This window comes from Ceratosolen solmsi, unplaced genomic scaffold, assembly GCF_000503995.2.
Source record: "Ceratosolen solmsi marchali unplaced genomic scaffold, CerSol_1.0 scaffold2, whole genome shotgun sequence".
Taxonomy (NCBI): domain Eukaryota; kingdom Metazoa; phylum Arthropoda; class Insecta; order Hymenoptera; family Agaonidae; genus Ceratosolen; species Ceratosolen solmsi.
Window position 1 is genome coordinate 3152247 of NW_011948422.1, and position 27168 is coordinate 3179414.

A 27168-nucleotide genomic window follows, 5' to 3' on the forward strand; every position below is an offset into this window, starting at 1 on the left:
GCGATAATAGTTTAAAATAAAGGTTTGAAAATGACTAAAGATAAAATAATAAATTATGGATTTTTTTTCATAAAAATATATATTCTTTATTATTGATTACAAATCCTACTACAATTGATCTAATAGTAGAAAAATATATTATAATACACTATACATTCATTAGTCACTTGCTTTTTTCGTTTAATAAATTATTACTAATGAATTATAACAAAAATACAATTATTGTATTGCAAGGACCTGCCTTAATTTTTTTTTTAAAGAAAAGATAGTTATATAGAACAATATACATGAACGTTAAAAATATTTCCTAATGATATTTTTTATCTTTTCAATTAATGAAATGTGATTTATACAGTCATTATGGTAGTGTAATAAGATGCTTCTCAGATCAACTGAACTTCCATTGAGATAAAACAGTAGTAAAATATTTATATTTTTAATTTTTAATAACTTATTTATCACCATCACATTTGAATATAATTATGGCATTCGCCATTTAAAAATTCAAGAGAAAGGTTTAATCAATGATAGATTGCCTTTCACAAACGAATTATTAATTAGACAGCTCCGATGCTATTTGTAGACTCGATTGTTCTTTTTGATATCTATGTATAACATTTAATATGTACATTATAGATTAAGCCAATAAACGAACGTATTAACATGTAAAAATTACAGATATTTGGTTTAAACTTACTTAATTGCTCTAGCTATTTGATATATGGCAGTAAATGCTACAAAAACATTGACACTAAAAAGACTCCAATTTTTTGGGGTAATAGCTAATGAGTATCGAGTCCAAATAAGTCCAGCGGTTGACTGGCTGATTGAAATTTTTTCTGCAGGTCTTTGTAGATCCCCTAAACCTGCTAGAACAAGACCCTGAGCAAAAAAGTCTTCTATAGTATATAATTTTCTTAAAAATCGTATGGTAAATTAAATAATCGATAACAATTATTTATAGCTAAAAAATGATTTTTTTACGAGTCGCATAATTTTACATGCCTAAACAATTCCAATTAACTAAACATTAAAAAAATATATAATATTATAAAAAAAATTTCTTTTAATACAATTGAAAATATAAGAAAAAATTTACCCATTTGAATACTGGTGCCCAGAAAAAAATAGTTTGTGGACCTGAAAGTTAAAAATCAATTATAATAATTTTTCTCACATAAAGAATAAAATTTAATTCAATAATTATTATATTTCTTGCACTTCTTATGATTACCAATATCGATCTTTATAATTTGATAAAAATGTATTTTATTAAGCAGATAATTTTATGTAATTCTTAAAAATATTTATATAAATTGGTAAATTTATATAAATACTAATGTATTTATCAATGAATATCAGTGTGCCTACTGTGAAAGAATGTTAAATAATTACTTATTGAATTAATTTTTTATGATAAGCAAATAATTAATGATAAGTTCATAAAATTAACATTACATAATATGTTTTTCATTCAATATCTTTAACAATAAATTTATAAAGCTTATATCAGTAAGCAATTAGAATAAAAAATTTGTCTGAGGAAAAACATTATTTAACACAAATGGAGAATATACTAAAAGCACATTAATATTTACTTAATAACTCAATTATTAACATATAAAAGAAAACAAAATGTTCATAGCGAGGCTCAAACAACAGCGAAAACATTCAAATAAAGGGTCTCACGCTTATTGATTCGGCATAACCTTGACCGAGATAATGAACGATGAAATCTAGTTAAAAAAAAAAAAATATATATATATATATATATATAAATAAAATAATAATAATAGTAATGATAAATCTTGAAATCCGTAAGACACGACACACGTATCATTCTTGTACTCTTCTTTACAGATAGTAAATAAAACTGACATGTCACGATGATTACACACTGTATAAACCATAGGAAGTGCTTCGAATTTATATACATCTATCGTACAACAACACAACACATACCTGCTGGATGATTCCACAGTGGTTGTAATTTCCCGGGAACAAGCTTCCCAATTGTTTCTATCGAGTTTTTATAGATAATCGAAGGCATGATTATGGCTTATTTAGTTCGGCGACTAATATGAATAACAACAATTGGTTTAGTGGAGAGAAGAGGAGAAGGGAAGAGGAGATATTATAAAATGAAGAGGAACCAAGTGTCGAGCCACGCGGTGTTGACTGGCTGACGTCGATTTGATGATTCGCTCATTAGTATAGAACGTTTGAAAGTTTAAATCGTTCTTTTCTTGTTGCCCCCACTATCAGTCAGAAAACAACGTTGCTGCCCTGCCCCTCTCCCCTCATCCCATTACCGCCCCTTACTAGCGATCGGCACTGTTCATAATCTATAGTATTACATATTATATATTTATATATTTATTATAAATGTATTGGAAATGATGTGACGAAGATTGATTAAAATTATTATAGCTCTAACCAGTTTTTATTACAGTTTGTACATTGTATTCATAAATTGGAATAATTAAATTAAAAAAAAATTTTATAATCGATTGTATGATTAATTTGAATAATGTTCTCCAGGAAATGCATAATCACACGATTATAATAATCACAAATATGTTTAAATACGGATATAATCAGTTCTAAATTACATAAATAATACATAAATAATTTTAAAAATTGTTTAATAATATACAGTTAATATATACACGATTTAATATGATACATTGACAAAATATACCTATTTAAAATGTGGTAACGTGTAATTAAAATGCCGACTTTGCTTTAGTACGAATAAGAGAATTACAAAATTTAAGCAATAATTAAAATTAAATGTACTCCCCTTTAAGGAAGACTAATTCAATATAACATTTTTAAATTAACTTCTTCGTTAACTTCTATTAGGGATTTAAGTGTTTATTATTAATTATGTACAAAATGAATTAAAAAATAAAACAACAACAACAAAATAATAATAATAGCAAGCAGCTGTACACATTTCAATTTTTCACTTTCAGAATGCCTTCTTATCAATCAACTATACGTTAAAGGTATGCTTGTAGGTATTATAATGTTTATCTCGAGTAATATCAATACATTTTTTACATGTTCAAGAGGGTATGCAATGAATGCATATAGTAAAGTTTGACATTGGCCTCTACACATCTGTCTGTGACCTACAGTTTGCAAACAAATGCCTTAAAGCATGCCAAGTGTTAAGTTTTTATGTAATGGATTGGGATATAAGTGCTAATAATAAATGTGAAGTGTACTATATGTTACTAAAACTACATTTACTTTTCTGATTGATTGAATAATTGTATTTACATGCTTGTATACCCGATCATATATGCACGCCATCGTATATGCATATATTTTTTTTTATATGCGCGCGCACACGAAACTCACAGATCCATGTATACATACGCTACTGCTTTTTCCATCAGATTTAAAGAGAGTTGAATGAACTTTCCAATGAATTTGTATAAAATTTTTATTGATTTTCTTTTATAAAAATTACTGTGTATACATAACAATTTTATTTACAATTATGATGTACAATATTATATATATATATATATATATATATATACACACACAATATTATTCATCAAATTTTATTAAAACTTGAGCTTGACAGTTTGGCATCTAAAATGCTATTTTATAAATGCAATTACAATAATTATTACACATTCCCACAAATTATTGCAACGCAGTAAAATGCATCATGCAGAATCAATATAGAACCAGTAATCATCTTATCACAATATATGTTTCATTAGGATTTATGTACATATATAATTATTATATAAACACATATAAAATTTTTTACTTATAACTAAAATTATTTATAAACAATATATTGACAATACAAGAAATACATAAAAGTGTCTAAAAATTCAAAAAAGCAGGAATCATACATAATTCTGAAATATATATATATATATATATATATATATCTTTATATTTTTTTATCAAAAAAAATGATAAAAATGACTTAAATGCATAATAGAGATCTTGCTTTAAAACATCTAAATTCGCATTTAGCAGTATTATAATATTTTTAAGGCACTATTTGTTTTTTTTTACAAAATATTATAATATAATTATAATTATTATTTAATCGAATTATTTCTACTTTATATTTTATGAAGAAATTTATTTATTTACAGTTCATAATACTAATAAAAGTAATTATTAATAATTTTATTTATATTATTAATATAAATTAAAGTTACTTGAGTCATATTTATTCGAAAAATATAATAATTTGTAAGAAATACTAATTGTAAATAAAACATTATTGATTAAATGTAATCTGAAAATATTTATAGTTAAGTTAGTTGTAATAATCTCATTTAATAATATTTTCATATAATAATTTTGTACATACCACTGCATTCATAAATTCTAATTTTGTTCGTTTTATTTTTTTTGAATTAAAAAATAATCTTGTTTTATATAAATATTAATTATGACTCAAGATTTTTATCTATTATTGTGTTAACTAAACTTTCCAAATTTTTATGTTAATTATCTAGTAAAATACAATCTTTGACGAACTAATATTGACCAATCGAATAATGAATTAAAAAATAAGCATTTGATTTGAAATTATTATAATACTCAAAATTTTGAATAAATTTTAATTAATTTGAGCAGTTAGGAACGCAAATGTATTATATTTTTCAATATAATATTCAAAACCAATATTCATTACAGTTCAATTAAACTGTGAGTCCAAGATTGTACTTTTCTACTCTTTCATTTGTTAAGTAAGATATAGCTATAATAGATTAATTGTCATGTAATTTAAATTAAAGAATAACGTAAAATTATAATCTCATTAATTTTTGTAAATTTAATCTTATATCAAAATGGCACAATTCCTAAGTTGCCACTCTAATTGAATTTTAAGAATTTTGCCTAGGGTTTTAGCACTTATAATTTTATCATTATATTTCACTCTGCGTTAAATGCTTTTCTAAAATCTAAAGTCTAAAAAATGCAATTAAACAGTGAATATTTTGTTACGTATAAATTTTTTAATACTTCTTGTTTTAAATAAACAAAGAAATAGTTTTAAATTTTTCTATCTTAGGCTATCACATATATCATTATATAATTTAAACAATTATCTACAAATGTCATCATAACTCGATTTCATCTTCTATTATATTACTAATAAACTTTACTATTGTAATATCACAATAGAATATCTCAGAATATTGTTCATATTCTTTGTTCTCGTGTGTCAACAAAATATGTACATTTTTTGTCACTTTAAAACGTGTAAAATTAACAATTATATTTTTTTTTTCTAGTATTTATCTGGTAGATAAATATTTTTTTTATTTTTTTACCTCTAGTCATAAAAGTACTTGAATTGATGTCAATAGATAATTATTAATAAATTTGTAATGGTATTACCTCTCGACTAAAACATAATGCATTCAAAGCAGTAATCAAAATGCATAATAATGAATGTTCAATAGTACTATTTTGTATTAAAAATTACATATTTACATGAATATTGTTTTACTCGTGGTGATTTTAACTTACTTTATAAAGTCATTAAGATTGACAAAGGCAATTAAAATGAAATGAAACACATTTCAAAGTAACAAAAACTGACAATGGCTTTATAGGTGTTCAAGTAGCAACCCAATAATTATCCTTATTAAGCATTAAAAATTCAAGCTACAAAAGGAAGTTCCCGAAAAGGGTATAATTACTGACTGTGCCGTGAATGTCAACAGTAAGAAATTTAGAAAAGTCGTCAGACACACAAGCGCTAACCTTGTCCGTACAACTCGAGGGAAGTTGCACGCAACCGAGTAACGCTGGTCTTTCAGGATTACCGCTCTTAGCCAGTTTGCGATTCCAGTATTCATCAACGTTTAGTAATAGCGTCGAGACTTTCTCCCCAACAGCTGATAATTCGGCACTCTGGCTGCTTGGAATCTTGCAGCTTGAACGCGGACTTATGCCAACAGTCGGATTACTAATACTACGACTGAAACCCATCCGACTACGTCGATTTTGACTTTTGTCGGGACTCTTGAGAAAAGCCACATTCCACCAGGCCAACTCGTCACAATTTACAGACAGAAGAATAGGCACACCAATCGATACGGGCGACCAGTGCAGCTGTGTAACGGTACTGCAGTGTAATGATAATCTGCCCAATTCAGCTTGTGCCAAAACGTCGATTATCTGATAAATTGAATTAAATAAATTAAGGATACACGCGACAATAATTTTTTTTTAAATATTTAAAACAAAAAAAAAAAAAAAAGGAAGAAGATTGAATTCAACAATGCATACAAAACATAAAATTTTTGTCAATAAGTTTGTGCAATCATGACCTTAGCAATTGAAAAAATCTTTAATTTCTTAATCTTATTGCACGATGTATTTGAATTTACAATGATGCTCAAACTAATCAAATTTTGTATATTCAAGATTCACCAATGCCCTTAATTAAATCAATACTTACACATATGTCTCCACCATCTAGTGCCAAAGCCAAATATTTCTCATCTTGAGAAAATTGACATGAATTTAATTGCTGTTTGTAACGATATTTCATGTAACATTCTATTTTCATATTGTCTGATTGTTCATTTTCAATATTTGGCATTTTATAAATTACTACTTTCGATTCATCTTTCAACACTGCTAAGAATAATTTAAGACTACTTAAACAACTATATATAATCGTGCCATCGTTATCCGTAAATTCGTATAATTCTCGCCATTTAAAATCTTCAATAATCCAATATTTCATCTTGCCACTTTTCGCTACAGTCAATGCGCAATTTTCAGTTATTTTATGTACAAAAATGACATGACCAGAGCCCTCGATCAATTGAGATATTTTGATGTTTCTCCATACCTGATTGGAAACAAAATATTTATAAATATACTTGCGCACATGTATACATAAAATGTAGCTTCTTTGTAAACACTAAATTAATGATTAACATTTGAACAAATATTTACCTGTAAACTATTATTTATAGCTCTGCACAACACCATATAATTATTCTCAATTTTTATCACATTAATAAAACTATCAACGGAATCAAGCTTTGATATTTGTGTTGATTTTTCAGTGAGCATACTGTATATGACAACGGAACCTGTTTCTGTAATGTAAATAAGTTTTTGTGCATTATCATAAAGATTTATGCTCATAATTTTCCCATGATGTGACTCAATCTTAGTAATTATTTTTTTCCCGTTATAAGCAGTTATTGTACTTGGAGATGTTTTTAACACTACTGTATTTTCCTTGCCTAAATTTTCCATTTTTGCGTCAAACAATAGTTTTTTAACTGACTTTGGTTTTTCATCAGCTCCAATTCTCCATCTATAAATCCATCTTTTCTCACTACCACATATCTGAAATAATGAAAAATAATGAAACGAGTTTTCGAAATGATTAAAAATTAACGAATAAATCAAATTTGACGTTTCTCACTAAATGAAAATCTTCGTAATCCATCCAATATGAATCCAATGATGTAACGTAACCTTTAAAATATGTTATCAAATCATCAGGATTAAATGCCTTCATCACACTAATTATGCCTTTTGAGTTACCGATAATTAAATATCTTGCATCGTAAGTTAATGTTGCGGCAACATAATGTGTATGTTTATTTTTTTCTTCGGTTTTTATATATTTCTCGTAACTATGAATATGCTCGTTGTTATTGTAGAACCATTTGAAATATAAGGCTGTTTTATCAGTGACAATAACTAAGCAATTATCTTCCATTGGATGTTTAGAAAAATAAATGACTCTTGGATTATTAAGTTGTAAATTAAATTGAGAAACATATGTATAACCACGTTCTTGGTTCTTTTTGTAAATTCTAACAACAGAAATTGTCTCATCCATTACGTGAAGTAAATTGTCCATTGTAGTAAAAGATACACCTCCAAAACGATGACTAAAAAGTTAATAAAAATTATACAGACCACTGTTTAAATTGTCAAAATAAAAATTATAATTCATGTAATAAATAAAATTTACTAACTGTTTGTACTTGTCTTGCCACTCAAAATTTCCATTTTCATCCCACAACTAAAAAACAAATGATAAAATTAATTATTATTAATTTATAAAAAAAAAAAAAAAAAACATATATTAACGATTTAATGTGCGTAATATAATTATTTATCAACAAAACAATCTTGTTTTTTTTTTTCGAATTTAAATACAATTATACATACCATTACAGTTCCTACAGTTGTACAAACAGCAATTTTATTATTTGTTTGGGCAAATTTCATGTCAGTAATTATCTCATTATGAACAGAAAATGTTTTCAAACTATCATCGTGCGTAGTTTCAAAGAAGCCAGTCCAAAATGTTTGCTTATGGCGGGGATTTTGCACGGGAATGTTCAGGCCATTACTTGTATATTCATTTTCACTCAATGCAAACAATTTTAAAACACCATCTTCACTCAACGCCAGAAAGTAATCACCAGGCAAAGATAAAACAATTTTTTTAATAGCATATTTTTTATTATGACCGCTAAAAATTTTTGGTTTACGATTGTCACAGTCCCAAAGAATTATTTGTCCATCGTGACTTCCAACTAATATGTGATTTGGTTCATTAGTAAAGACTACAGTGCTTGCATTAGTGATGACTTCTTCGCAAAAATTCAAGTACGGATTAGTCATGACATTTCTTTGATGAGATAAGTATAGAGAAAATGATCTAGATAAAGCTAATCTTTTAGCAGTATCTTTAACAAATCCTTTATCTGGATGATCTAAAGCAATCTGAACTAAATCTAAGCACTTCATAAGTCGATGTTTTGCTAAGGTATTTGCTTGACTCTCTAAAAATTTTTCTAGATCTACAAGATTTGATTCTATAATTTTATCTCCATTATTTGTTATGTATTTTCTATATTTTTTTAAATCGATGAACAAATCACTCAAACCGGTGTAATTAATCTTTGCTTGAAGAAAATCAAAATTCATATACAGCGATGCAAACTCTTCAAACATTTCTGCTTGCTCGAGGTGGTGCCCAATGTAAGATAAACTATAATTGTCATTTGGTAATTTTGAAAAATCTCCATTACAATATTTTCTATATTTTTCAATGAATACCCTGTGCTTATCTCGTAATTGTGTAGAGGTTAGCTTCTTTCTAAGATGGCACAATAACAAATCATGAACACCATATATATAGCTTCGTAAATCGTCGTTCCATTTTTTTGCAGCTAGTGATTTATGGCAAAAATCTAACATTTGATCATCGACAGAATATGGTTCCTCTTCCCATAAAATTTCTAAAGTCTAAAATTAATAACATAAAAGTAATATTGAAACTATTGATTTATAAATGATATGTAGAGTAATGTGATGTGAAAAAAATTAGTAACTAACGCGTACTCAAATATTTTATTACCTTAGGCATTATATTAACATCTTCGCTAAATATAGCAAGATTTTCATAGCGCTCTTTCATTTCTTTTTTCAATTGATCGATACACATGTCAAACGTTGCTTCTTGAATCTTCATAAATTCTTCGATAACTCTGTAACGAAATAGAATAGTTATTATTCTTATTCATAAATACCAGTAGAATAAGTATTTAAAAATAATATAGTTACATACTTGTTTTTTGCATTTTTAGTGCGTAAGCAATTGAGATAATATTCCCATCGTCCATTATGGTGTTTCATATCATGTTTAAAGTTTTCAAATTGTGCAGCAAACATAGCAATAAGTAATGGCATTCCTTTGCATTCTTCATGAATTAATCTTGCTTCTAAAGGTAATCGATCAACACTGATATCAAGAACTTTAGCGAATAGGCCTAAAGTTTCCCCTTCGGTAAAGCCATGATCCATCTAATATTATAAAAATCCTAATTATTATTAAATACTATGACTATTAAGATTAAAACGAATAAACTTACAGTTACAACGATATAACTTCTTTTACTTAATACTCCAATGTCAGGAGTTATAACTAGTGTTTTACATGCAAAATCAAATTTATCAACAATTTCTTTATGGCAAACATCATCTAAAATTAATAAAGCATGCTGATGAACTGGTTTTCTGAAATGATTTTCTAATGTTTGCTTTAACGATTTCTCCAGTGGTTCTGAATTTACAGTCTCTATTAAAGTATTTAAATTTTTAATTTGATGATAAAGATTATTTAATTGAATTAGTATTTCTTCATTAATACTACGTTTGTATCCAAATTTAATCCAATAAATTTCGTTCTGTAAAGTAATAATTGATTAATTTATGTTTACAATAGTAACAGTTGTAAAATGTAAGAATCATTGGAAAAACAATTCATAAAACCAAATTCAAAAATATATTAACAATCATTTTGTAATCATTATTTTTATTTCAATTAATTATATTACGATGTAAATAAAATTTCTATTACTTTTAAATATAAGTAAAATAATAAAAATCATTAAAGACATTTTCTTTTTAAGACTATATAAAATTTCTGCCTTTAAAACATAATTATAACTATATTTAAAATCTTTTATATCAACTATAATTTACGATTATTTTAATAATAATAATTTCATGAGACTTAAAAATAGAAAAATACATTTTTCTCTTACAGTACATTATAGATCACAAATTAAAATAAGAAATTTATTTAATTATTGTTTCTGTGTATATGATGAAAAAAAATAATGACAACCTAATACAATAACAAATTGAATTTGCTATATAATTACAAAATAATTTGGCTATTATTTATTTTATTAGTATAAAAATTATATTTATCTTACGTTAAATAGTTTCAATGTCAAATTTTTATCCTTTAGTGTACTAGCAGTAAGACAAGACTTTCCAAAACCTTTCATTCCATGAAGAGCTATATATCCGTTAGGTTGTAAATCGCATAATGCATTTTTCAACTTTTCCACCTATTTATGAAATAATAACAATTAATAATGGAAACAGATTCTTAATTACTAGTATTATTAGTACTTATATGAATGCAACATTTAAGAAAATGAGAAGAAAAACTTACATCGATTATTCCAAAAGCATAAGAGGAAAGAATAATATAAGTTCCAATATATTATTATGTAGTTATTTCAAAGACTTAAATTTAATAAAAATCATTTCAAATCTTAAATCTTACCATTTCATCTCTTGTTACTGTTAATGGCGATACTGGTTGCATATTTGGATAAACGAATAGGGTGTCACTGGAAGTAATCCCAGATGCAGTTGGTTCCAGTAATTTATCAATTTCATCACTTAACCACCAATATTGATGTCTTAATGATTGATGAAAGACTTCAAATGCATGAGATCCACGTCTATAAAACAAAGGCAAAATATTTGAATATTTATGATTTTACGCTACATTATACATTAAACTAATACAGGGAATAATGATTTTACTGTAATTACAATTATTAATTATTTTGGCAATTTTATTAAATTGTATACATATATTCAAGCAAAACAAATTGGTAAACATAATTATTAAATAAAATAATTTTTTAAACAAAACAGCTATTAAATAAAACATACTTGGGAAGTAAATCTAGTAACATCTGAGCCCTCTCTTCCTTTGTTTTTCCCCTTTTGATATCATTTACATCTTCTTCTCTTAAAATATATTCGGTTGTTAAAGGCAATATTATTCCATTGTAAACATCCAAGTCATCGATTATGTTCTGTCGCATTTGCCTTAAGACATCTTGGTGTTTTTGATCCATGGTAAAAGGCATTTATACCTAATCCATGTATTTGCTAGTATCACAACTCTATAAAAAAAAATAAAATAAAAAAAAATAAATAAATAAAAAAATTTAATTTTCTAAACTATTCTGCTTCATTCCACTATGATTAATCAAGGAATAAATCATTTTTTATCACAATAAAATTGTTTATAGACTATTTTTTGCAAATATTAAGAAAATAATATTTAAAAATTTCGATTTTATCTATTTATTTATATGCATGGATAGGCGCGCGCGCGCGAGTGCACGCGCACACGCGCACGCACAGCCATATGCACATGCATGCGTATATGACATGCCAAACTAAGAGAACAAATTAAAATTAAATTTATTTTTAGAATTTTAATGACTAAAATTTTGTTATATGTGATCTGGAGCGAGCCTAAAACTTTAAATATTTTTTTAAGATCTCATTGCAGAATTGTCAATGGATACAGTATAAGACATCAAGGTGCAAGACATTAGACACACACTGACATTTAAAGTGAATGCAAAAACTGCAAATTACATTATATTACATGTTATTTGTACAAATGATAAATTAGTTTTTTCTTAATTCGTTACATTCGATTGATTAATTGTTCAAAATGTTGAACACAAAAAACAGCATGATCGAGAACATTTAATATTATACGATGTTTATTAAGAAAATAAAAATAATAATAACGATCACAAAAAAAAAAAAAAAAAAAAAAAAAAAAAAAAAAAAAAAAGATGAAATAATTGCTCAACAACCATCGTCGAAAAAAAAAACATTTATAAAAAAAGTCTAAAACTATCTACACACATATTTCCAACCTCATCTGACTCAACTCAACTGCATTGCAGTGCTCAGCTGCGCTCTACGACCTCCTCTAACAAAAAAACAAAGCCGTCCCATCTAAAACGACAAATTTATCATACTCACACGCACGAGATCAAACATTTTAACGAAACTTTGCACTGCCCGAAGCCTCGCGCGATGGCTTTCACTCACATAATAATATTGCTTTATAATCTTCCCCGCGAACGGAAAAAACAACACACAAGGTTATAGAATGCAACGCGTGGTCTTTGTTCAAAAAGTTCGACGAGCGCGTCTATGTCATCGCCCGACTGCATCCGCGTCGATGCTGCCGATAATCGTGTGTTGCAACTCACCCGCGTATACATACACGCTTCGCACACATAGTAGATACTATGCAGTCGAAGGAGTAAACTTGTCAATGCATTGCGGTCTGCGGATGATGATGGCGCATGCGCGCGCGCGCACGTATGGCACTCGCGCATGCGAAGCCCATACGCTCGCGACCGTCGGCTCGCACACAATTGCGTTCTATGCTATACGACGCGCGTCACTCACGCACGCACGCACTCGCTTATGCAACGCTAAACCAATGACTATTAATTAATTACGTAGTAAACGAAATTTTCGTTTATAAAAGCGATGCAGTTCCCCGAGACGCATGCGACGTGTATTATATGTAAACGCACAAATGTGTTCGGCGGAGTAAATACGACGGCGGTGCCACATTTTGCACGAAGCACCTTGGAAATTGGCGCTTGCAAACGGTCACTACTACACATACCAATTACGCTTAACATTATCGTTACATTATAATTATCAATGCAATGAAAATAAAAGAAACGAGTCTGTCTGTCGCGCTCGCATCGCAGATCCGCGCAAAGACGGGATAACGAGGAGACACCGGCGTCGACTAGAGTCTAATGATGATACACGCGTTCGGGCGCCGGCAATCGCCGCGCTCGTAAAAACCTCCGTGTTTCTTTTTTGTTTCTTTTTTGCTGCGTTTTTGAAGCATAAAACTGGGACCAACGCACTCGTGGAGGAGCCCCGGGCAAGAGCGAGTCGAGTAATTTTCTCAGGCTGCCTCTCGCCTCCTTCCACGCACTCCGCCGAGACGTTCGCGAAGCAGCGACGACCCCCCAACGTGGATACGACCAAGTCCGAGCAGTGCACGCATCGTTCACCCCGAGTCACACGCGGCCTGGGGATCTCTTCCCGCGGGATGATAATGCACCCGCTCGCATCCTCTCGAGTCTCGAGCGCACAAAGGCACTGCACTCGTAACTTGACAAGGGTACCTGAGACAAAATCAATTGCGAGGGAGGGGATCTTCCACGAGACGCGAATTCTTAACGAAGGTGAATTATTGGCCTGTGTGCAAAAATACATTAACATAGCCATTGCGAGGTCGTCGACTGTGATATGGCACATCTTCCGTCACTGCCAGTGAGTGCGTCGTGTTTATTTTTAATACGCGGTTCGGCATGTGCAGCAGCACGGCTGTGGTGGTGACCGGTTGCCGGTGACCTAATAACAATATGAACAAATATTCCAAGTTCAATTGGCACGGGAAGGCGAATAAAATATTGCTCCGACTTGGATTTACGCTGGTGGAGGCTCAGGAGGATAGATAAGAATGGGCCCTACGACACAATAAAATCAAGGCGTGAGCCATCTTAGTTCTTATTCGTTACATTTTCTGTTTTTTCTTCTTCTTTTTCTCCTGATGAACAAAATTATGGAATAAGTTAGGTTTAACTAGACCCTGGATTCTGTATTTGGCCGCGTAACAATGATATGATGATAAGATCGTTGAGAATTCAAAGTGACCGCGGCCACGAAGCGCGACTTTTCGGGCATTTTTGTTTCTTTCTTTTGTTTTATCACAAAATCAACCTCCAGAAATTATAAAAACCATTACTGGCAGCTGTAGTATTCTACCGATCGAGGAATGGTATTTTACTCAAAGTGTACGAGTTGGAGAAGAAGTAGACTTCTTAGCTAAATGCATTTTAATCGTTCGATTGTTAAGGATTATCACACCCGGGGCCCGACTAATTACGTAAAATTATGTCAATCGAGTCATAAAATAAAGTTTAAGTCGTGAAGTGTGTAAGCAAAATATTTCTTCCTCTACACAAATCGTAAGATTCCACAATTATTTGATTGGATGGAAATTCGATCTGATATCGTTGGTTTTTAAATTTTATAGTTTTAAATATTAATTATGATTAATATTTGAATCGACAATAGCGGCAAAATAGTAACAGTAGTAGCAGCAGCAACAACGACAATGACAACGACAACAATGAATTTTGAGCAATTTTTGTAAATTTCAATGAATTAAAAAGAAAGTAAAATTATTTCATCTTAAGTACGTTATCAAAGTGAATAAATAATACGCTTAGCTATTGATAATTAATTGGCATTATAGGAAAGGAACGATCGCGTATAAGATTCGTGCGTAAAAAGTGCAACAAATTGGATTTAATAATTATTAACTAAAAAAATTTATATTAACTCAAAGAATTATTTGAAAAATTTGAGATTCTATAAAATTCTATAAAATTATGCTTATATTCAAAATTGGTATGGAATTTATTAATCGACGTTTTATGCTTGAAATATAATTAGTAGATGGAATTTTTATAAATGACATTAGTAAAATTGTATGCATCCCGGCCTTTGGTCTTCTGCATATTCGTAACGAGATTATTAAAACTATCTAAAATGATATCGAAGACGTACGTCATTATAATATGCAAAATAAAGTAGAAGAAGATGGAGCTGAAAAAGAGGTGAACTTTTTTTTTTTTTTTTTTTTTTTTTGAAAAGTGAATTTCCCAAAGTTAAAGGGTAAATTTCTCGCTATACACGACCATATTATCGTCTTTATTTTTAATGATAATTTATGCAGTACAATATGAAATTTATTAAGTAGTATTATTAGACCAAACTGACGTAACAATCGTTTAAAGAATGATAAACTGCTAATTAAAAATTAAAATCAAGCCAAGAGTGTAGATCGGGGTAACTAAAATGTTAAATCATATTGCAAAGAAATATCTTTGCTTATATTGTTTTAACATTTGAAAATGTGTTTTATATTAAATGGCTTTATTTAATTATATATCAATAATTAATTACATTCAATTTTTTATTAATTCAATTTCAGAATAATTTTCTTATTAAGCTTGCGAAAAATATTTTTCAAATTCTCTACGTTTTTATGTTGATACTTTCACGGGAATTAATCCTTTTTATTCCAAGTCAATAAATAGTTAATACCTCGCGGCAGAGCTACAGAGTATCTTTTAAAAAATATTCTACCATAAAAACCATTTCACAATTTCTTTTCTAAATCATTGTAATAAATTTGATTAAATATTAATATATGTAATAAATAATGCATGTGCTCATTTTAATGTTAAATCTTTTTTTTGTACATATGTTAAAAATATTAACAATAAGTTTAATTTGAATAACATATTGGACCAATCAATTTCTTTTAAACTGAATATATTTCATTTAGTATATTAATTTGGAACCAGAGTACAATTTTATTGACTAATAAAAAATATTTTATTACAATAATTAAAATCAGAATAATTGATAATATTAAACTACTTTTCGTACCAATATCTTTATTGGTAAAATTATTATTTCTAATTTCGTGAGTGTGATTGATCGTACTTAATAATAACTTTAAAGTAGATTTATACTTAAATGATATAATTCTTAATTAATCGCATAATTCTATATTTACCAAATGACAATTTTATTTCATTACTTAATATTACAAAATATTTACATAGAAAGATCGGTTAATATTATATTATCAATGGAAAAACAATCATCTTCCGAAAAAAATTATAATATTTTTTTACTTAAATTCAATGCATGTCAAGTATATTTATTTAATATCAATAGAGATATAATATTTTTGACATTTTTATATTATATTATAAATAACTAATCTTTTAAGCTATAAAATTAAATTATTTCTTTACTATTTCAAATCAAAGTAGTCTCATGAACAAATTATAACAAAATATTAATTCTGAAACTCTAAGTAGAAAAAAGTAATATTATATAAATATATTCTTAATCACAATATTTTTAAATGCAAAAGTACAATTATTCAATGAAATTTGATTTTAAGCTAGTTACATTAAACAATTGTTTCTTACAATTAATCTGTATGCACACTAAGAATCTTTCTTTTTCTTTTTCTTTGTTGTTTTAAACTTTTTCTTCTTTACACTACGTTTCTCGCTGCTGCTAGTATTGGTTTTTTGGTTTTTCTGGATCTTTTCTTGTATTGGTTTGTAATCAGGTGGCTTGATATCATAAAATGGATCGTAAAAATTTCCATTTAAAATATTATAAATTGAACTTTCATTCTTCAAGCGTTCATCATTTAGAAATTTATCATTTAACATATCTTCTAAATTGGGTATCCTTAAATAAAAGTCAAATGCAAGATAAACTATTTTATCTATTCAATTAATAAATAAAGACTTTAAAAAGAAATTATTATATTAATATATTAAAGTATGAAAATAATATTATTATAACTGATGGTTACATGTTCGTAATAAGAAGGATGGCTGTATATTTATAACCTCATTCTGTGATAATTTAGTTTATAGCTTACCAATCAAGATTTTCAAATATCTCCATATGTGCAGATTTGCTTATAAGTTAAAATGATTCTTATTTAAGTTCTTCTTAATTAAATTTGAAAATGTTTGTGCTGAAGTATATTTTATTTTAGTAGTTTTGCATTTACCCTTTTTTTGACGAATTATGAAAATTTAACCTTAAAACTTGCATTTGACTATCATTTGATTGATTTGTTCAATTTTTTTTTACAATAATATATTGAGAAATTTTTGTTGCAAAGTATATTTTTTAAGCTATAGTATAATTTGATGGTAATTACATTAAATATGATTGATCGTTGGAACGTTTATTTATATTTACTTTTTTTTCATCTTGTATATTATTTAACTTGTGGAGAAAAAATGCCATCAGATGTAGAGAAATTACAATCTTCTATAGCTTCATTTGTAAGTATAAAGTGTCAAAAATGTTGTATTTAAATTTTTTTTTAATAATTTAATTAAATATATCTAATACTTCTTTATAATACAAAATTTTAGAAAACTGAAAATGTTACGCCAATTAATTCATTGGAAAATATGGGATTTTTTCATGCTTTTGTAGCAACTCTTTCAGTAATTCTAGTTTCCGAATTAGGCGATAAAACATTTTTTATTGCTGCAATAATGGCTATGAGACACCCCAGGCTAATTATATTTTGTGGTGCAATTAGTGCTCTTACAGTTATGACTATTTTATCAGGTATTTTTGATAATTATGATTTTATGTAACTTTATCAAATGAATTAATTTAATATTCAATTATTTTACAGTTATTTTTGGATACGCAGCTAATATAATTCCACGAGCTTACACTTATTATATTTCCACAGCTTTATTCGCTTTATTTGGCTTAAAAATGTTAAAAGATGGATATTATATGTCACCAAACGAAGGTCAAGAAGAACTTGAAGAAGTACAATCAGATCTTAGAAAGCGAGAAGATGAAGTAAGATAAAAAAAAATATTTGTTCTGTTATTTAAACTTTAAATGTTTTCTAGATTTTGTAAAATCATTAAGTAAAAACTATATAAGTTTTTTTATTCTTGCTACCATCAATATTTTAATATTTTAGTTTCAAAAAGAAAGCAGTTCTACGCTCGTTCAAGATCCTGAAACCGGTATTATTAGGAAATCTCAGAAAATAAGTACTCTTGTAGTACTTTCAAGAATATTTCTACAAGCATTCTCTCTTACGTTTCTGGCTGAATGGGGAGATCGTTCTCAATTAACAACGATAATTCTTGCAGCACGAGAGGTAGTACTTAAATTCGTAATTATATACAACATATAATTGTGATTATATGATATTTAAAGTAATGGAAGAAGCATTATTTCATTGTAATATTAAACATTTTTAGGATGTTTTTGGTGTTGTACTTGGTGGAGTTTTAGGACATTCTTTTTGCACTGGGTTAGCTATTCTCGGTGGTCGCATGATTGCACAAAGAATATCAGTGCGAACTGGTTAGTATTAGTTTTATAGTAACATTTTATAGTATTAGCAACAGCTAATGAATTAAAATTCTTTTTTTTTCAATTTCAGTAACAATTATTGGAGGAATTGTATTTCTTATCTTTGCATTGACAGTTTTATTTGTCAAACCAGCAGATGAAATCTACTGAAATAAGCTTTAAAAAATGAAGTATATCTTAATGCTAAATGCAGATGTTTGTACAGTATTATGAAAATTTATTTTTTTAATCAATAATCATCAATACCATTTTATTGATATTTATTAGCAAGAATTTTTAATTGTGTAAAATTAAGAAAGGGAAAGGGTATTATCTATTTTATTGTAATAGTATAATTTTAAAGTTGAAATGGTATCGATGTGGATTATAATACTGATAAATTTCAGCATTGAAATTTTTGTTTATTGATAGTCAATACTGAGAATTATTTGTACATAGTTTTTTATTCAATAGTGATGTGTTTTAGTCCAGTGTGAATTTAATTCTTTAATAAGGAATTGAAGAAAAATAATATAAATATTTGTTAGTCATAATTTTTGTGACATTTTCTATTTGAAAATGTCACGAATACATGTATTTCATGATGAATTATGCAAGTTGTACTTTGAGATATAGTTTACTTTTAAGATATTTTTTTTAATTATTAGAAAATATTAAAAGTTACATATATTTTATACAGATGAATAACAATAAAAATTATTTTAATGAAAGAATTAATCTTACATATAATTTTTATATATTTAAATATATGTTAAGACATTTTTGACATTATTTAATATTTTTTAATGATAGTGATATCTATAATAATAATTTACAATTTTAATACAACAAAATAAAACAATTATATAATTACATTAAATAACATTCATTATACAAGATAGATTGTATTTTATCTATATATATTTTAGTTATATGTTAATTATTTAAACCATTAATATTTAATGGTCGTAATATTAATATTTGCTTTTTATTTTTATTTCTATCTTATTATAAGTAACCAAATTCATAAGTATCACAATAGCAAAAGTACAAAAATTTTTTTAATATTCTTTAACCTAAAAGTTTATTTATGTAAATTGACTCTTACAATAATTTATTTGTATGAAGAATTATTTTCAGAGAGTAGAGCTTGTTTAAATATTAATTTCAATCTTTGGTAGAAAAGGCAGTATTTGGTAACCATCGATATACTGATGCTAATAAGTTAATGTAATTTAATTATTACATTGGTAAAAAGAAATCATTTATAATTCTTAGCATTGTGCAAGCTATTGGCTTATAATTTTTGAAACGAAAAGTTATAAAAACTGAATTATTTCTACAAAAATTGAAATTAATGATAAAAATAGGCAACTATTCCCTGCTTAAAAGATACATTATAGCTTAAGAAGCAAATCTTAAATCTATTAGCTTGTTTTTGATTCTTTATCTAACTCATCTACTGCTACCACATCACTTGAACTTTGTATCGTATTATCCAAATCGTTTGAATTTGAAATTAATATTGAATCAGCTTCCTTAACTTTGTCAGCATTACTACAGGTATACTCTGTACTCAAAGGAATTACATTGTTTTCACCTTGTTCAGTTAAAATAGTAACTGGATGTTTTTTCATATGCGTTGTTAAATTTCCACTGTGATAAAATTCTTTGCCACAAACTTTACATTGAAAAGGTTTGATACCAGAGTGAATTCTTTCGTGTATGGAAAGATTTCCACTATGGCGAAATTCTTTAGCACAAACGTTGCATTTGTAAGGCTTAACACCAGAGTGTGTTCGTAAATGTGTAGATAAATTTCCACTGTGACTGAACATCTTTCCACAAACCTGACAAGCATATGGCCTTTCTCCAGAATGCGTTCTCATATGAATTGCTAAATTTCCACTGTGTGTAAAACACTTATCACACTGTTTACACTTATATGGTCTTTCGCCATTATGAGTTCTCATATGAATAAAAAGATTACTTTTATGTCCAAACTCTTTAAAACAAATTTCACATTGACATTTAAGTTTTTTTCCAGGACTGCCGCTCGAATTTGTCGATTTTGATGGTCTACCAGGAGTACTACGTTTAATAATTGAAGAACTTGATTGAGACGCTGTAAGCGATGGACTTATTAAAGTACTATTGTTGATAGAAGGAGTAACTCTAGATTCTATGCGTCCAGCTTCCATATTTGATTGATTTATTTGATTTATTTGAGACTGATCTTCGTCAGTTTGTTGATTTGCAGTGAAGGAATTATGTTGCTGCTGCTGCTGCTGTTGTTGTTGTTGTTGTTGTTGTTGTTGTTGTTGTTGTTGTTGCTGCTGCTGTTGATATTGTTGTATATGATGATTTATGTAATTCGAAGGTATGCTTTGCTGAAAATATAAAGAAAATTCATTTTTATACAAGGCTTCATTTTTACATTTAAATTTTATATAAATCCTTAAAAGACTATAATTAGGCCATAGTTATAAAATAATTAAAAATGTTGATATTAGTAAAATAGCAATTATAATAATTAAATATATAAAAAATCATTTGACCTAATTAGGACTGTACGTCAGTTATTCCATTGGAAGAAACAAGTGAAATATTGGCTTAACTGAAATTTGTTATACCTTTATATAAAGAAAAAAATCATATTTTAAATAGATTGATTATTTTAAATATAATAATACATGTTCAAATTGTCTATTTTACTAACATTAACTCGAGGTGTATCCTGTCGTGAAATCCCATCAACTTTTTGGGAAAAATCTTTAGGATATTGATTAGTTTGAACTTGGAGCGCTTGATCCCAAAAATGTGGCAATTGATGGTATGTGTATTCAACATTTTGATTATTAAATACAGAATAATCAATATTTCCTTGCCCACCAACCATATTTTGATTTCTATCATCCACGCTATTGTATTCCTGTTTTATTTGAATCGAGCTGAACATCTAGCACAAAAAAAAAAAAAAAACAACTTCTTTCAACACAACTTTTATTTTTATTAAGGATTAACAAACAGTTTTTATTGTCACTTTAACAATACAATACCTTAATATACTTGTAATTAATAAAACTCTAATTTCAACTTATTTTTTATTTGAATGTAAGGATAATTTCGATTATTTATTATCTTCAAAAAATTATGTATACTTAACATTAAAATATTATTATTTCGATGAAATATTTTGCAATACTATAATATAATTATGGCGATCGTTGATGTGTTTTACGCGGACATTCTCAATTACTTGTTGAGCAGCTGCTACGTACAATTCGGTAGGTAATACACGACAAATTGGCTTATAAAATGCATTCTAGCCGTCGAATTTTTCATTGTTGCGGTGAACAGCACAAAATTAAAATGAAAAATATGTGAGCTCCAAATACGAGATAACCAAATGGCAGCTTCAACTCTTTGTGTGGTATAAACAAACACTTGCACAGATCAGCTCACAGATAAAGAGAAAACTGACAGAAAAACCTTAATTTTTTTGTCCTTTGACGCCGCCATAGTGTACATAAGAGTTCTTAGAGTTCTTTCTTATTATAAACAGTGCTACCATACAAAAAATGAGTTCACTAAATTTAATTATCCATTAATATTCCTTGTACGTATATTTTCGTCATTTATTTTAATTGAATGTTTTAATCCGGGATGGGTTTATATTTTTATTAAAAGATTAAATTTTAATTGTCCCGTGCCCCGATCACACGGGCTTAATCGAAATTTTAACTGCCATTCTATATAATAATAGTATTTTATTATTTTTATAGGGAACAAACAGACAAAAAAAAGTTTTAATAAATTATAATGATAAAATGTTTATTGTTTATAAGAATATTATGAAAATGTTAATATGATATTTGAATTAAGCGCTGTCTCGACAAAATGTTAATATTGGTATGAATGAGCCAACAAGTCGATAACACAGAATTGTAGAAATATAAAGTTTCTCAATAAGATAATGTACTATGAAGTGTTTTAGTAAAAAAAAAGAAAGAAAATGTCCATATCAAATTAAAAAACTGCAATAATCATATTATAGACTTAAAGGACATGCATTCGTGAATTGTCGTCCTAATTTTATATCACAATTTTATCTTCATCATGAGTAAAATAAAAAACGTATTTTTTTTTGTAATTAGTTAGAGCTGACCGCCTGCTGTTTATAACTGTTTTTAATATAGAAATAGTTTACATAGAATCATCAAAGCTTATTTATTTAACAAAAATGAATGTTTCAGACGTTATAAAAGTTCAAAAGGTTTTAATTTCATTTATTTATTTCAACGGCTGCAATTAACAACTCTGTTTTCATTATTATTATTACGTTTCGTTTAACAATTATTTGTATTAAAATTATTGTAAATATATGTTCATACGTTAATTCATTCGTATTTCAGGTAGAAAATGTGTTAATGCCCGACAAATATGGATTAAAAAATACTTTAGGCACATTTTATTTAACTGAAACACATTTTATCTTTATGGAATTAAATGGCAAGAAGAAAATTTGGGTAACATATTTATATTTTATGCATTTTATTAATAACTGAAAATACTTATTTTATAATATTTCAGGTTCTAAATTCACATGTCGCCAATACGCAAAAATTGCCATTACTCTCAATTGGTTCTCCACTTCGTATTAAGTGTAAAAATTTTTTCGTCGTTACATTTATAATACCAAAAGAACGAGACTGTCACGAAGTATTTTTAACATTATTAAGATTATCGTTTCCAAGTAATATATAAAGGCTAATGCGCACATTTTTCACTATTAATTGCATTTAATTTAAATTTCACAATTGCATTAATTGTGCCAATTTTTAATTTATAGCAAGAATAGAAGACTTATATTGTTTTAATTATAAGGGCAATAACGAGAGACTTACACAAGATTTTGGTTGGAACTTTTTCAGTATTCAAGATGAATTTCAAAGACAAGGTGTTCCAAATGAAGAATGGTCACTGTCTTATCTTAATGTGAATCACGAGGTTATTGTTCTATTAATTTTCAAATAAATTTAATGTTCATGGGTTTCTTTTTTTTGTTATCCATTCATAAATGTATATTCAATTTCAAAACAGAAAGCTTATTTATTCATAATAAAATTCATTCAAAACTTTAAACCAACGGAAAGATAAAAAAAATCTATGTGTAATATTATAAAATATAAATATGAATTAAACAGCATAAATGAATTTATGTAATTATACATCCGTATATTGTATTATTCACTAAACCAGTTCAAATGCTTTTACCAATGTATGCCGTGTGCAATATTAAACAAATGTTAACTAAGTAATATAAAATAAGAAAATATATAATATGATATGTAAGGATGAGTAGATAATAGATTTTAACTATTATTTAAGTATTATTCCATTAATACTGTTTTTTTTTTTTAATTTTAGCTCTGCGAAACTTACCCAAAATATATCTATGTTCCCAGTTCATGCAGTAACACTGTATTAATGGGTAGTGCTAAATTTCGTAGTAAAGGAAGACTACCAGTATTAACTTATTTATATAACAATAAGGTAAATAATAAGACATTTAAACTGAAAAGTTTGTGAAATTAACCATAAGTCATATTTATTATAATTGATTATAATTTCTTTAATCTTTTACTTTTTAAAATTTATCGATAAATTAGTTGAACGAAATAAGAATTATTATTTATATATATATATATATATATATATATATATATATATATATATATGTATGTTATTATATAACACGAACATAAAATAATTTAAAATTTTTGCAGGCATCCATTTGCCGATGCAGTCAACCATTGTCTGGCTTTAATGCTCGCTGTTTAAAGGATGAACAAATGCTTTACTATTTACTTTGCACAAATCCCAATTCAAAATACCTTTACGTAGTTGATACAAGACCGCGAGTAAGTTATTGAGTTTCTTTATTTATATCGCAGTTTTTATTTACCATTTTTAAGGACAAATATTCTTTTAATATTTCATATACAGATTAATGCTATGGCTAATCGTGCTGCGGGAAAAGGCTATGAAAATGAAAATTTTTATGATAATATTAAATTTCAATTCTTTGGAATAGAAAATATTCATGTTATGAGATCAAGCTTAACTAAATTAATCGAGTGTATGTAAAGTTTAAATGTATTTTAATAATAAATGCCGTTTTTTTTTCTTCACATTAATATTTTACTCCGTGTAGTGCAAAAAATCACCTCGATGAATGAATTTCTCAGCGGACTCGAAAGCAGTGGATGGCTAAAACACATTCGTGCAATACTAGAAACATCTTGGTTTATAGCACGTAATGTAGCTAATGGGATTAGTGTCGTGGTACATTGTAGTGATGGATGGGACAGAACGGCACAAGTTTGTTCATTGGCTGCTTTAATGTTAGATCCGTTTTATAGAACTATTCATGGTTTCCAAGTGAATACTTTATATTATTACTGTAATTAATTATAATACAATATAATATAATAAGTAAGAAAAAAAAAAAATTGTTTTCCAATTTATAGGTTTTAATAGAAAAAGATTGGCTTGCATTCGGTCATAAATTTAACGATCGTTGTGGATTTGTAACAAACGCTGATGGTAAAGAATTAGCACCAATATTCACCCAATTTATCGATGCAATTTACCAACTTCTGCAACAATTTCCTTATATGTTCCAATTTAATGAACAATATTTGGTTACGCTACATGATCACGTACACAGCTGCCAGCATGGAACATTTATTGGAAATTGCGAAAAAGATAGACAATTTTTAAAGTCAGTATTAAGTATTTATTAGTAGATATAAAAATATTTTATTTTACAAATATCGTTTAGACTTTCAGAAAGAACCTATTGCCTCTGGGGCTATATGGCTCAGCACATAAATGAATTTATAAATCCATTGTATTCAAGTATCCAATATAAAGAAGAAACTAGTCGCATTCTTAAGCCAAAACTTTATCCGCAAAGTATTGTGTAAGTGTATACGAGTATTATATTAAAAAGTATGTAAACACTTTTTCACGTACCGTTTAATTCATTATAGATTGTGGCGAGGACTTTACTTCAGATTTGAAAATGGTGTTCATCCTAGGGAATCTTACGAAGATATTCTTTTAACAATGAACAACCATATCAGTTCCATAGAAGATCATAATAAATTTCTTGCTAAAGTAAGATTATATTATTAAGTATTTAATAATAGTGTTTAAGATCTATGGCATTATTATGTTTTATAAAAAAAAAAAATTTTATTTTGCAGAGGATAAATTCAATAGGACAATTAAATACATCAAATAATATAGAGCTAACGTCTCCAAATAAGTGCAAATTAGACAATGAATATCTAAAGGAATGCCCTCTTAAAGAAAAATTAATTAATATTAAGAACGATACAAATAGTAGAAATAAAGAGGAAATAAAGGAATTAGTTAGCGAATTGAATGTCATAGCATTGGAATGGAAATCCTCTAGAAACATGAGTGAATGTAAATGTGCTACTACTTTTGATGCTTTTAATAAAAAGGTAAAATATATTTGTACAATATAATTATTCTAGTTGTTAATTTTTATTAAATACAGCATTTGTTCAATGTTATTCATCTATTAAAATTTTCTTATTATTTTTCAATTAAAATATTCGTGTGTTAAAATTTTATTAAGTAAATTATACCAATTAAAAAATTATAATTTTACAAGAAAATCTGGAATAAAGTCTTCGGTGGTATAGTTCCCGTAATAAGACATTTTCAATCTGTCTATTAAATGACATAAATTACTATAACTTTCACTTATTATATAAAAGAACGTCTTATTCCTTTAACATATATAACAATTTGTTAAGCATTTGGTTTTGTAAAATTTCAGTATCATTGTTGGTCGTGTGGAAACGTATTATGTCAGCGATGCATGGGTATGAACAGTCCACATGCAAAATATTCGACTCAGCGTGCAGTTCCAACTTGTAAATTTTGTTCTCAAAAATCGACAGCATTAACGTCTATAACACCTTAAAAATAGATCTACTTTAAACATTTCATAATCAGAGAAACTATTATCTTTATTATCGAAATTATTTAATATTTAATCCAACATTTATTACACTTTTCAAGTTCAGATCTCGGAATAGGAACTTTCATTAATCTTAACTTGTCACTCAATTTCAAATGTGCTTGAATTTGAATTTGATTTTTTTTTTTATCTGTATATTTTATAATATAACGATGTTGGACTAAATATTACATTGATTATAGAAATTTTATTTGCACATTTATATAATTTGATTATTTTGAAAACATTAAAAAAAATAATAAGAATTAATTATATAAGTACGATTGTGTCTAAATGTGATTCTTTTAACTATGTAAATAATTATTTTTATTGAAGTACACTTGTAAGTTTATCATGATAAAGATATTAAATATTATTAGGAGATTAGAGAAAGGTGATTATTTTTTACTCGTTTAATTAATGATGAATAAATTATTACCACAGTGTAAATACTTTGATTTTAA

At 27.3% G+C, this 27168-nt stretch overlaps 6 protein-coding genes across 8 annotated transcripts; 2 read left to right on the forward strand and 4 right to left on the reverse strand.

Moving 5' to 3' along the window:
* Positions 1-210: 210 nt before the first annotated feature.
* Positions 211-2124, reverse strand: LOC105361801 (mitochondrial pyruvate carrier 2). The gene is made up of 4 exons (XM_011499080.1): positions 1963-2124; positions 1100-1140; positions 698-882; positions 211-605 (listed from the first exon to the last, which is right to left on the reverse strand). Exons 1-4 carry the CDS (start codon positions 2048-2050, stop codon positions 554-556), a joined length of 366 nt encoding a protein of 121 aa, XP_011497382.1. The 5' UTR covers positions 2051-2124; the 3' UTR covers positions 211-553.
* Positions 2125-5613: 3489 nt separating this feature from the next.
* On the reverse strand, positions 5614-12554 carry LOC105362014 (apoptotic protease-activating factor 1). Its single transcript, XM_011499340.1, has 14 exons — positions 12523-12554; positions 11524-11759; positions 11126-11306; positions 10767-10904; positions 9918-10232; positions 9614-9849; positions 9404-9533; positions 8206-9291; positions 8010-8056; positions 7448-7922; positions 6967-7368; positions 6461-6859; positions 5761-6177; positions 5614-5661 (listed from the first exon to the last, which is right to left on the reverse strand). The coding sequence occupies exons 2-14, from the start codon at positions 11721-11723 to the stop codon at positions 5614-5616; spliced, it is 4074 nt and encodes a 1357-aa protein (XP_011497642.1). The 5' UTR covers positions 11724-11759; positions 12523-12554.
* A 4082-nt stretch (positions 12555-16636) lies between these two features.
* LOC105361803 (uncharacterized) lies at positions 16637-17354 on the reverse strand. Its single transcript, XM_011499081.1, has 2 exons — positions 17180-17354; positions 16637-16983 (listed from the first exon to the last, which is right to left on the reverse strand). The coding sequence occupies exons 1-2, from the start codon at positions 17203-17205 to the stop codon at positions 16731-16733; spliced, it is 279 nt and encodes a 92-aa protein (XP_011497383.1). The 5' UTR covers positions 17206-17354; the 3' UTR covers positions 16637-16730.
* A 195-nt stretch (positions 17355-17549) lies between these two features.
* On the forward strand, positions 17550-18928 carry LOC105362015 (transmembrane protein 165). The gene is made up of 6 exons (XM_011499341.1): positions 17550-17594; positions 17688-17889; positions 17960-18135; positions 18263-18445; positions 18549-18654; positions 18734-18928. The coding sequence occupies exons 1-6, from the start codon at positions 17550-17552 to the stop codon at positions 18811-18813; spliced, it is 792 nt and encodes a 263-aa protein (XP_011497643.1). The 3' UTR covers positions 18814-18928.
* An 824-nt stretch (positions 18929-19752) lies between these two features.
* On the reverse strand, positions 19753-21739 carry LOC105361804 (zinc finger protein 235). Of its 2 annotated transcripts, XM_011499083.1 has the most exons (4): positions 21702-21739; positions 21362-21601; positions 20979-21032; positions 19753-20936 (listed from the first exon to the last, which is right to left on the reverse strand). In XM_011499083.1, exons 2-4 carry the CDS (start codon positions 21599-21601, stop codon positions 20070-20072), a joined length of 1161 nt encoding a protein of 386 aa, XP_011497385.1. In that variant the 5' UTR covers positions 21702-21739; the 3' UTR covers positions 19753-20069. The 2 variants fall into 2 exon arrangements, with proteins under 2 accessions (XP_011497385.1, XP_011497384.1); XM_011499082.1 differs by having other exon boundaries at positions 19753-21032.
* Positions 21740-22696: 957 nt separating this feature from the next.
* On the forward strand, positions 22697-26837 carry Mtmr6 (Myotubularin related protein 6). Of its 2 annotated transcripts, none has more exons than XM_011499088.1 (13): positions 22697-22765; positions 23058-23171; positions 23236-23398; positions 23495-23652; positions 24073-24198; positions 24432-24566; positions 24652-24784; positions 24860-25086; positions 25176-25429; positions 25490-25630; positions 25701-25827; positions 25917-26180; positions 26522-26837. In XM_011499088.1, the coding sequence occupies exons 2-13, from the start codon at positions 23073-23075 to the stop codon at positions 26666-26668; spliced, it is 1974 nt and encodes a 657-aa protein (XP_011497390.1). In that variant the 5' UTR covers positions 22697-22765; positions 23058-23072; the 3' UTR covers positions 26669-26837. The 2 variants fall into 2 exon arrangements, with proteins under 2 accessions (XP_011497390.1, XP_011497389.1); XM_011499087.1 differs by having other exon boundaries at positions 22706-22918.
* The last annotated feature ends 331 nt before the right edge of the window (positions 26838-27168 follow it).

Excerpts from the sequence above, each read along its gene's own strand:
- LOC105361801 (XM_011499080.1), bottom strand. The coding sequence starts at position 2,050 with ATGCCTTCGATTATCTATAAAAACTCGATAGAAACAATTGGGAAGCTT. Across the intron at positions 1,141-1,962 it reads ACTGTGGAATCATCCAGCAG|GTCCACAAACTATTTTTTTC; the intron begins GTATGTGTTGTG and ends TTTAACTTTCAG. Across the intron at positions 606-697 it reads CAAATAGCTAGAGCAATTAA|ATATCAAAAAGAACAATCGA; the intron begins GTAAGTTTAAAC and ends TGTTATACATAG.
- LOC105362014 (XM_011499340.1), bottom strand. The coding sequence starts at position 11,723 with ATGCCTTTTACCATGGATCAAAAACACCAAGATGTCTTAAGGCAAATG. Across the intron at positions 10,905-11,125 it reads CAGTAACAAGAGATGAAATG|GTGGAAAAGTTGAAAAATGC; the intron begins GTAAGATTTAAG and ends TTTCATAAATAG. Across the intron at positions 10,233-10,766 it reads TGACATTGAAACTATTTAAC|AACGAAATTTATTGGATTAA; the intron begins GTAAGATAAATA and ends ATTACTTTACAG.
- LOC105361803 (XM_011499081.1), bottom strand. The coding sequence starts at position 17,205 with ATGGAGATATTTGAAAATCTTGATTG. Across the intron at positions 16,984-17,179 it reads ATATTTGAAAATCTTGATTG|GATACCCAATTTAGAAGATA; the intron begins GTAAGCTATAAA and ends CTTTTATTTAAG.
- LOC105362015 (XM_011499341.1), top strand. The coding sequence starts at position 17,550 with ATGCCATCAGATGTAGAGAAATTACAATCTTCTATAGCTTCATTT. Across the intron at positions 17,890-17,959 it reads AGTTATGACTATTTTATCAG|TTATTTTTGGATACGCAGCT; the intron begins GTATTTTTGATA and ends ATTATTTTACAG. Across the intron at positions 18,655-18,733 it reads AAGAATATCAGTGCGAACTG|TAACAATTATTGGAGGAATT; the intron begins GTTAGTATTAGT and ends TTTCAATTTCAG.
- LOC105361804 (XM_011499082.1), bottom strand. The coding sequence starts at position 21,601 with ATGTTCAGCTCGATTCAAATAAAACAGGAATACAATAGCGTGGATGAT. Across the intron at positions 21,033-21,361 it reads AGGATACACCTCGAGTTAAT|CAAAGCATACCTTCGAATTA; the intron begins GTTAGTAAAATA and ends TTATATTTTCAG.
- Mtmr6 (XM_011499087.1), top strand. The coding sequence starts at position 22,886 with ATGAATGTTTCAGACGTTATAAAAGTTCAAAAG. Across the intron at positions 22,919-23,057 it reads ACGTTATAAAAGTTCAAAAG|GTAGAAAATGTGTTAATGCC; the intron begins GTTTTAATTTCA and ends TTCGTATTTCAG. Across the intron at positions 23,172-23,235 it reads ATGGCAAGAAGAAAATTTGG|GTTCTAAATTCACATGTCGC; the intron begins GTAACATATTTA and ends ATAATATTTCAG.